Source organism: Gallinula chloropus (genome assembly GCF_964237585.1).
Source record: "Gallinula chloropus genome assembly, chromosome: 1".
Classification (NCBI taxonomy): domain Eukaryota; kingdom Metazoa; phylum Chordata; class Aves; order Gruiformes; family Rallidae; genus Gallinula; species Gallinula chloropus.
The window spans coordinates 188,715,179-188,724,873 of record NC_140085.1 but is presented as its reverse complement, the minus strand read 5'-3'; the positions used below and the strand labels follow the sequence as shown (position 1 = coordinate 188,724,873).

General features: G+C 56.7%; 1 protein-coding gene across 1 annotated transcript; it reads right to left on the bottom strand.

The window, feature by feature from the left end:
- Positions 1 to 4,891: 4,891 nt before the first annotated feature.
- On the bottom strand, positions 4,892 to 9,174 carry LOC311195718 (dnaJ homolog subfamily B member 13-like; the record flags this gene model as incomplete). The annotated part of the gene is made up of 8 exons (XM_084269144.1): positions 4,892 to 5,045; positions 5,778 to 5,854; positions 5,952 to 6,065; positions 6,249 to 6,362; positions 7,590 to 7,747; positions 8,252 to 8,413; positions 8,697 to 8,800; positions 9,107 to 9,174. 8 exons carry the CDS (start codon positions 9,172 to 9,174, stop codon positions 4,892 to 4,894), a joined length of 951 nt encoding a protein of 316 aa, XP_084125270.1.
- Positions 9,175 to 9,695: the final 521 nt, after the last annotated feature.

The window sequence follows — 9,695 nt, the reverse complement described above, 5'->3', positions numbered from 1 at the left end:
TGTGAAGAGAGAGACAGCGGCATCCCGACCGCTGTGGAGGGAACACGGTGCTGGGGTGTGAGACTCATCTAGAGGTCAGCCTTGCTTCAGGGCCTCTGGGTCGAGCCTCAGGGCTTCAGGGCCTATCTCCACTGCAGCCCCTGAGACGCTGCTCAGCATTCGGCGGCCTGGGTGAGGGTCCCCTGTGGGTGCTGCTGGCCCCGTTCCGAGCCCACCCACATCCCCAGGCACCAGCACACTCACTGGGATACCAGCCACCTCCACCCCACTTCTGGGGGTGCCAGCGGTGCCTGAGGCCAGCTTGTGCTCGCAGGGGTCGGGCACTAAGGTGCTCGCACCCCAACCAGGGGAGGGAGGGAGGAAGGGATAGAGGGAAAGGTTGGGGGATGGATGGATGGATGGATGGATGGATGGATGGATGGATGGATGGATGGATGGATGGACCACAGCATTAGGAACAGAAAAATATTTATTGCTCCAACATTGCAGATGGGGGGTGACCCAGGGGATTCCCAGCCACAAAGCCAGCGGCAGATCAGGAGCTGGGAAACGTGTTCTTCGCCTTGTTCTTCGCAGTGTCACCCCCAGGCCTTGTGAAGCACACGTAGAGAGGCTGGCAGCAGCTCAGGTGGTTATGCTTACAAGACATGCACACTGGTTATGCCAGTCTCTCAATTATTGCTAGTAGAATACATAGCTGATTTCAGGGATGTCTTAGCTGTTTGGTGGAAGCAGGTTGACCTCCTAAGGTTCAAGTCCTCTTAAAGTAGAATCATAGACTCATCAAATGATAGAATGGTCTGGGTTGGAAGGGACCAAGAGTGGGAAGCACTTCACCACGGATCATGAAGTTCCAACCCCCTGCCACAGGCAGGCCCACCAACCTCCAGGACTGGCTCTACAAGGCCCCACCCAACCTGGCCTTGAACGCTTCCAGGGATGGGGCACCCACCACCTCTCTGGGCTGCCTGTTCCTGCTCCTCACCACTTTCTCTGTAAAAAACTTCCCCCTAATATCCAACCTAACCCTTCCCTTCTTCAGCTTCACTCCATCCCCCTTGGCCTGATGGTGAGATGTGCAAGGGAGAGAAAGAGGAGGACCCAAGCTGTAACTGTCTGTTGTTGAGGAGCAAGACCTTAGAGTTAGAAATGTGATGCTCAGGAGTTACCAACGTGCAAACTGCACTGTAGAATTTACTGGGAAGGGAAGGGACCGTAGATGGTAGTCTCTGTAGATCTCTCTTTTCAGCACTCTTCAGTGCTGGTCTCAGGGTTTAGGAAAGCTGGAAAAGATAGAGAAGTGTGAAAACACGATGAGAGGTCTTGAGAACGTTTCCCTTAACCGAGTTTGTAGCTGGTGAAGAGGTGAGGGCCTGTGTTAGGTTTTTAAACTCCTGAGTGATCTGCAGAAGGTGAAGAGGAAAAGATTTGCTGTTCCTTTCAGGTAGAATGTGTCATCTAATACATTTTCAGGTGACATGTCCACAAGAAATGCCTTGGGAAGTCCTAATGGCAAGAACTTGAAGGTGTAGAAAGCTCTTGTGGATTTTAAAGATTGTTAGACCATTTAGTAGATGAAAAGACACCGGAGGCTGTTAAAGGCCTCTTGGTCAGCAGGCGCCTGAGCCTGCAGGCTATCAAAGCTGGGAGAGTATCTGTCAGGCGTTGCCGTACGTGTTTGCATTTTTCTTCTCACCCATCCTCCACTGATCTCTGAGGACAGGTCGCTAGGTGGGAAAATCCTGCTGGAGCAACGGTCTTACATTTGCCATGAAGGAATGAAGGTGCTTTGATTTCCACCCTTGCTTTTGTTACCCCGATTGTCGGCTCGTCCTGATGGTGATGCCTTGAGAAGCAGGAATCAAAACTCCCCAGGCTTGGGAGAGTGGGGAAATGCCAATGGTCCTAAAGAAAGGACTTGAGGTAGACACATTAGTGAAACAGTAATTTATTATACATTCTTGCAAGAGCAGGTGACCTAACGAAGTAGGCACAGCTGTGGTCAGTTTGTAGCACTTTTATACCACATCCTTATTCAAATATCATTAGGTTACCTGATACACGTATACATATTCATAACCTGTCCTGCTTTGTATTAAAATGAGTTCCAAGAAGTGATTTCCATCAACTCCTCCCCACTGCGCCTGCGCACTGCTGTTTGATGGTGGTTGTTGAGGGTCGTGGAGATGAAGTCAGATGGCTCCTCTTCCTCACCGCAAGTAACCTTCGGTCTTGCGCAGACTCAGTTACCCCTTGACTCTGATCCCAACTCCAAGTTGGGTTTCAGCAGGTTTTGTGTACCTTCAAGGACAAGGGGGAGCTTGAACTAGTTACAATGAAATGCTTTGCCTGCATTTGTGACCCATTAGAGACAAGCACGGAATTCATGAACAGATAAGGAGGAGGGGGGTACTGGAACTTGTCAAAGAAGTCATTTTATTTCCACAGAGCACATAGTCCTTGAGTGTGTAAGTTACTTAAAATATGGTGTTAGGCTCAAACTTATGTCCCACTTGGTGTTTCTTCTTTATCAGTGAGGCAGAGTCGTTCAAGGGAGGCATTGTTTATAGGAGGTCACCACTGTGGCACTTCAAGCTATCCTGTTAGCAAGTCTTCCTTAACCCTTTACAAGTGTCTTAATGCAACATTTCAGCAATGTGGAGACATAAGTCCACAGCTTTCCCACCCCATCACCCATTACTTAGCAAATTAAGCTTTAGGTGGGTCTCCAGGCCTGGTCAAAACCGGCTGGAGTCTTCTTTTTTTTGTCATGCACCATCATCATGGTGGAAATACTGGGTTCACTGGATTCACGTATGCGTGAGCTTCCTTTCTACAGCACTCTAGCCAGGCAGCAGGGACAATGTCCTTGCTATGGCTATAGTGGTGTATTGTTCCCCTGCTATTAGACTTTCAGGTCATCACAGCCTACCCAACATGTGCGGTTTCACCTCCCGCAGCAACCAGAGAGGTGGGTGTTGCTGAGACTGAGAGGTCTCTTCAAACTCAGATAGTTGGTTTAGAAAGAATCAAGGTTTTCCTGTTCTGTTATCGCTTTCCTTCTAGGCAGAGGCCCCATGCTTCTTGTCGCAGGGTTGCAGATGCCGTGGCGATGTGTGAACGATGCCGCATGATAGAATTCTATGCACTGTGAGGAGCTCTTGTTGTTTTGGTTTTGGTTTTGGTTGTGGCTGGTTTCTATTGTTGTTACAGCTGTGTACACCAATAAAGTTCAGTTTTGTTCAGTTACCAAGAGTTTCTATATATCCTAAATTCTTCTGCAGAAAATACAATAACCCTTTTCAATTTGCAAAAGCAACATTTCCCAGCGTTTTCCACAGTGATTCCTGTTATTCCTGCCTGCTGCTTCCAATAAATTGCCCCTATGGGGCCTGGTCACAGCAGAGCTCGGGTCTCCTGCGCCTCTCATGGGGGTTTAGAGGCGTTCTCCCAACCCTGGGGGTGCCCCTGGGAATGTCCAAGGGAAAGGGGATGACTGGGGAGAGGCGGGGAGAGGAGAGGCAGGGAGGTGAGGGAAGGGGAGGGAAGGGGAAGGGGAAGAGGAAGGGGAAGGGAAGAGGGAAGGGGAAGAGGGAAGGGGAAGGGAAAAAGGAAAAACATTGCAGCCAGAGGTGCAAGTCCCTGGCCAGACATGCCACATGTGGGCGCAAAGAGTGACTGCCCCCCACTCCAGGTGGGAGGCACCCCCACTGCCCTTAGAAGAGACCAGTCACCTGAAGTGGGCTGTGCAGCCTTGATGCCACAGCGATGGCCACACCCAGCCCACCCCCCAGCCCCCTGCCTCTCTGTGTCCTTGCACAGGGTCTGCTCTGTGTCTGCTCCTGGGACACCCCAATCCTGTGTCAGACCCCCCGCCCCAGCCCTCCACTCTCCCTGTGGAGCACCCTGTCCCCTCCAGCTGCCTTGGGGAGTCCCCCAATTCTCTCCTAACTGCCCTGCCCCGCCAGCCCCAAGTGGGGTTCTAGGGGGTTCCAGGCCTCACACACACCCCTCATCCCTTCAGGTGGGCACCCCAACCTCCATCCCTGCCTCCTGTGGGGGCCGTGGCACCTGCAGCAGACAGCCCCCACCCCTCTCTTCACCCCAAGACTGAGTTGTCACCCCCCGCCGTGTCCATGGACAGGGAGAACCAGGGAGCAGGCACCCCAAAAACCATCGCTGCCTCCTCCCCCCAGGGAGGTGGTTAAGTTGAGCTCAGGGCAGGATGGGGATGGTGGCAGCTGCAGCGCCTTGGCCCTGCTCCAACATGGGGTGGGGAGGGGCCTAAGGCTTTCTACAAGGGGTTTGCCACCCTTGTCCATCCTCTTCCAAAACGCAGCTGCTGCTGGAGTGGAGGAAGATGGGACAGGACATCCTGAGCCCAGACACTCTGGAAGGTTCCTGCTGCTCAGGTCCTGGAGCCTTGTGACATTCCTCACCTATGAGCAGCTGAAATGGGGCCCAATGGCCATGGGCAGGGGGTCCCCTCCTGAGCCCAACGCCTGAGGCCATCGCCACCATCCTGGAGGCACCTCAGGGATCACATCTGCCAGAGCCCAACCGTTGTCATGGCTACAGCGAGGCTTGGAGTAAATCTTTTCCCCTACCCCCCAGTACTCCCCTTGCCACCCCCGCACGCCCAAACCCTCCCTGTCCTCATGCATGAGCTGTGCTGGGAGTACTGCAAGCCCCCCTGCTCCCCCCCTCCCCACAAGAATCCTCCATCACCCTCTGGGTTGCTGCAGGCTGGCACCATGTTGGGAAAACAAGGTGGATCTGAGAGACGGGAGAAACAGCCTCAAGGATCCCAGGGCTGCACCCAGCTCTGGCCTGTGACAGTGCTGGCTCCAGCACTTTATCGGTGAGAGGGGAAGGGGAAGGACATTGTCCCCTAGGAGAGGAGAGCCCTTTGCAAGAGCAGTTTCTGCTCAGCTGTAAGGTTCTTGGGAAAGCAGATGTTGAAGTAGATGAGGAGGTCGCCCTTGCGCCTGGGGTTGTGGAGCAGCGGCATCCCCTCCCCTGGCACCACCTTGCAGTACTTGGGGCTGCAAAGCAAAGGAAGGGGCTGAGGAGCCACAGGACAATCCTGGCCTGGAGCCCACAGCCACGTGTCACGGCACAGAGCCCCATGCACGCTTCTCAGGGGGTTTCTGGAGGTCACTTTGCTCCTCCAGCTTCAACTGACGGCCCGTCCTCCTCCAGCCTCACATCCCCACGTCCCGTGCCCTGTGGGCTCTACCACCCAGCCTTCACCTCACTGCCTTTCCCACCTTTTTCCAGGTCAATCCTGAGGTCATGACACTAAGCTGGGAGGAAGTGTTGATCAGCCTTAGGGTAGGGAGGCTCTTCAGAGGGATCTGAACAGGCTGGAGTGCTGCACATGGGACAGAACAACCCCGAGCAGTGCTACAGGCTGGGGGAGACTGGCTGGAGAGCTGTCAGGCAGAGAAGGGCCTGGGGGTGGTGGGTGACTGACCATGAGCCAGCAGTGTGCCCGGGTGACCAGGAAGGCCAATGGCATCCTGGCTTGTGTCAGAAATAGGCAACCAGGCTGGGGAAGGGGCTGGAGGGCAAATCCTCTGGGGAGCGGCTGAGAGAGCTGGGGGTGTTGAGCCTGGAGAAGAGGAGGCTGAGGCTTTAAGGGCTTTTCCAACCCTGTGACTCTGTGACTCTGTGATTCTTCCCGAGCGCCTGTTCATCTCCTTGGCCACCGAGCTCTGCAGAAAGGCCCCATCTGGCCACCCAGCCCAACCATCCATCTGCCCAGCAGCACTTACTCCACAATGTCGTTGATGGGGATGTTGAGGAGCCGCCCGTCCAGCGTCTTCACGTCCACCGTGCAGCCGATGAGGGCCTGCAAGGCACGGGAGTGGGACTCAGAGCTGCATCTGCAGCCCCAGAGGGAAAGCAGAGGTTTGGGCTTGGCCCCGTTGCCTCCCTTGGCTCTTTACCTTTCCCAAGGTGATGGTGCTGACATAGGTGAGGTTGTCGTTGACTCTTTGAAACCTCGGGTGGAGTTTCTCTTGGACAACAAAGGTGATGTCAGATGGGATGATGTTTGGGCCCTAAAATTAAGGGGAGAAAAACCCAAACTGAAAAGACACCTGGGGATGGTTTGCTAGAAACCAAATGGTTTTCTATCAGGACCAGGGAATTGTGCTGGGAGCCATGTGACAAAGTGCCCATGGCCTGGAGAGATGGTTGGTCCTGAGGAAACCCGGCCCAGAACTTCCCACCATGACCATTACCTGGTCTCCTTCCTTCTCAAAGGTGATGCGAGTGCCCCGCTTCCACCCCGGCTGCACCTCGATCGTCAGGATTTTCTCTCTCATGGTGCTTGTCTGACCATCTTCATTCATCACCTGGGGGAGATGAGGGGATCAGAAGAGCTGGCTCAGAGAATCACAGACTGGGTTGGCTTGGAAGGGACCTCCAATTCCCCCCCAGTGCCTCCTTGCCACGGGCAGGGACACCCCCACCAGCACAGCGTGCCCCAGGCCCCATCCAACCTGGCCTTGAACCCTGAGACGCAGCCAGGGGCAGCCCCAGCTTCTCCAGGTACCCTGTGCCAGGGCCTCCCCCCTCCCTGGGAAGGATTTCTGCCCCCCAGCCCCTCTCCAGCTGCCCTCTTGCAGCTCAAGGCCATTTCCCTGGGCCCGGCCCTCCCTGCCCTGGGCACCAGCCCCTCTCCAGCTCTCCTTGAGGGATGGGAAGGGGCTGGGAGCTCTCCCCAGAAGCAGCCTTCTCTCCTCCAGGCTCAGCCAGCCCAGCTCTCCCAGCCTGGCTCCAGAGCAGAGGGGCTCAAGCTCTCCCATCATCTCTGGGGCTCCTGGGGACTGGCTCCCACAGCTCCATGTCCTCCTTGTCCTGCGGACCCCCAAACACAGGGGCAGAATCCCCCTTTCCCAGCCCTGCTGGTCCTGCTGCTGGGGATGCAGCACAGGACAGGGGGGGCTTTCTGGGCTGCCAGCGCACAGTGACAGGTCATGGCCAGTTTCTCACCCACTGGTACCCCCAAGTCCTGCTCCTCAGGGCTGTGACACCCTGAGGGACAGCACGGAGAGGGGGTCACAGCTGCTCTGCTCATCCAGCTGCGTTCAAGCCGGTGCAGAGGAGAGTGAGGGTGGCTCCAACTCCACAGCATGGCAGGGACAAATGGAGTCAGACTGAGCAGGAGACACTCAGGGCTGGAACCAGGAGATGGTGACAGCAGGAAGAGGGATACAGATTGCTGACAGCATGAAGGAGATGCAGCCCCAAGGGAAAATGAGTCTGTGGTTGCCCAGGTAATGCTGTGTCCCCTCTCCAAAATAAGCCCCTTGTTCCCATCAGCTTTTACATCATCCCCTCCTGCTGATTTCCCCATCTCCAGCCAGAGGAGGAGGGTACCAGCTCAGATCCTTCCAGCATCTGTGCTCAGTCTGGTTCAGATTCCTCTCTGTGGCACAGCACAGATGCGGAGTGCCGGGGTCTGCCAAGCCCCCTGAGCAGGACCAGCTCTAAAACCTCAGGTTCTGCCACCAAAACATCCTACAGCCAGAGTCCAGACCCAAATTCCTCCCCCTGCTGAGCTCCCCACCTCCACCCACCCTACGGGAGATCTTAATCTTCTTGGTGCAGCCATGGAAAAGGTCTTCAAGGGAGAGGTAGAGATCCCGCACGATCGGGGGGTCTTGCTTCATCGCTCCTCTTCCTCGCAGCCCTCCGAAGGGCAGGATCAGCTCCGAGCCATCCTTGTCAAAGAACTCTGGGTGAGTGAGCAGAGCAGGGGGTCACCTCACTCTGACCAGAGGTCGGGGAGTCCCCTGGGGTCTCCTTATCACGGAGCACCCCAAGGATGCCAGGCAAACAGGAACCTCTCATCTCCTTCTGCTTGTGACCACATTCCCGCTCCAGCTGAAGTGCTCTTTCCCTAGGAGTGTGTTTATTTTGAATCCCAGGATCTCCTCAGCTGGAAAGGACCCCTAAGGCCCACCAAGTCCAACCCCTGGCTCCACACAGGTCAAGTCAGAGCACCCCAGGATGTGGTTGCCCCTCCTGGCTGCTTGCACATGCTGCTGGTTCAAGGGTAACTTGCTATCAACCAAGACTCCCCCAAACCCCTCTCAGCACGACTGGCCTCCAGTGCCTCATCCCCCAGCCCGGGTGTGCAGCCAGAGTCACCCCTTCCCAGGGGCAGAATGCAGCACTTGCCCCTGTTAAACTTCACAGCCACATGCTCATGTGTTAGGAGAGTGTCACCCCCACCTACCTGCAAAGGGGTTGTCTCCACCAAAGAACTCCCTGAAGACTTTGTCAGGGTTGTTGTGAAACACGTAGCCCACGCTCCAGGGGTTCTCGTCCCCAAGCTCCAAGGGGATGCCACCTTTGAGACCCTCTTCTCCATACTTGTCGTAGATCCCTTTCTTCATGGCTTAGGGAACAAGGAGCAGTCAGCACTGGCCATGGTCTCCCACAGCAGGGGAAGAGCCTGAGATCCAGGCTGCGATCGGGAAGAGGCTGGAGAAGGGCTTCCATCCCTCTCCAAGTGGGATGGCAGCAGGAAGAGCTGCCAGCTGCTGGGGCTCAAGGGCTGATGCCACCTCCATAGGGTGCTAATGACAGGGGGCTTAGACCTCTGGCCGGAGCAGAGGCGTCTCACTGCCAGGCCCACCCCCCCCCCCAGACCCAGGGGCCGGGACTGTCCCCCCACTTACGGTCGCTGAGCACATCATAGGCCTCTGCCAGCTGCCTGAACCTCTCCGGTGCCCAGGGCTCCTTGCATTTGAATGGATGATTCTCTAAGGCCAGTTTCCGATAGCTATGGAGGGGAAAAGAAGGGAAAAGCCAGCCTTGCAGCCAGCCCGCCCTGGGGGGGCGGGGACGCGGGGACGCGGGAGGGGACGCAGGGGCAGGACACCCCCAGCCCCGGCTGCTCCCTCCCTCCTTCTCCCAGGATTTGTGGCCCTGCCGCTTCTCCCAGGCCCCTCCCTCCTCCCCACCTCCCACTTCAGGGCCCTGCTGCGGAGACACACGGGGCTTCCCCCATCCCCAACACCCCGTCCCGCACCCCCCCAGCGCCGGCCGGCCGTGGGGCTCCCATCTCCGCCAGGCCGCAGCCCCTCACGCCTTCTTGATGTCGGCGTCCGCGGCCCCCCGCTCCAGGCCCAGCACGGCGTAGTAGTTCTGCCCCATGGCGTCCCGTTGCCATGGAGCCCGGCGCTTCCGGGCCGCGCAGGGCAGCACGGCAGGGGCAGTTCTGCCCTCCCGCCCCGGGCCCCGCCTCGCCCGCGGGTTCTTTCTATTTCCTTTTAAAAACACTTTGGCTTTTTAAAATGAGTTTTCTTGGAGCTCCTGGAGAGAGTCCAGAGGAGGGAGGCACACGGAGAGGATGAAAGGCCTGGAGCATCTCCCCTCGAGGAAAGGCTGAGTGAGCTGGGGCTGTTCAGCCTGGAGAGAAGCAGCCTGAGAGGGGATCTGATCAATGGGTATCAATATCTGAAGGGTGGGACACAGGGGGACATGGCCAGCCTCTTCTCATTGTCTGTGGGGACAGGACAAGGGGCGATGGCCTCAAGTTGGAGCACAGGGAGTTCCACACCAATCTGGGGAAGAGCTTCTTCCCAGTGAGGGTGAGGGAGCCCTGGGACAGGCTGCCCAGGGGGGTGCGGAGTCTCCTTCTCTGGAGATATTCCAGCCCCGTCTGGACACCGACC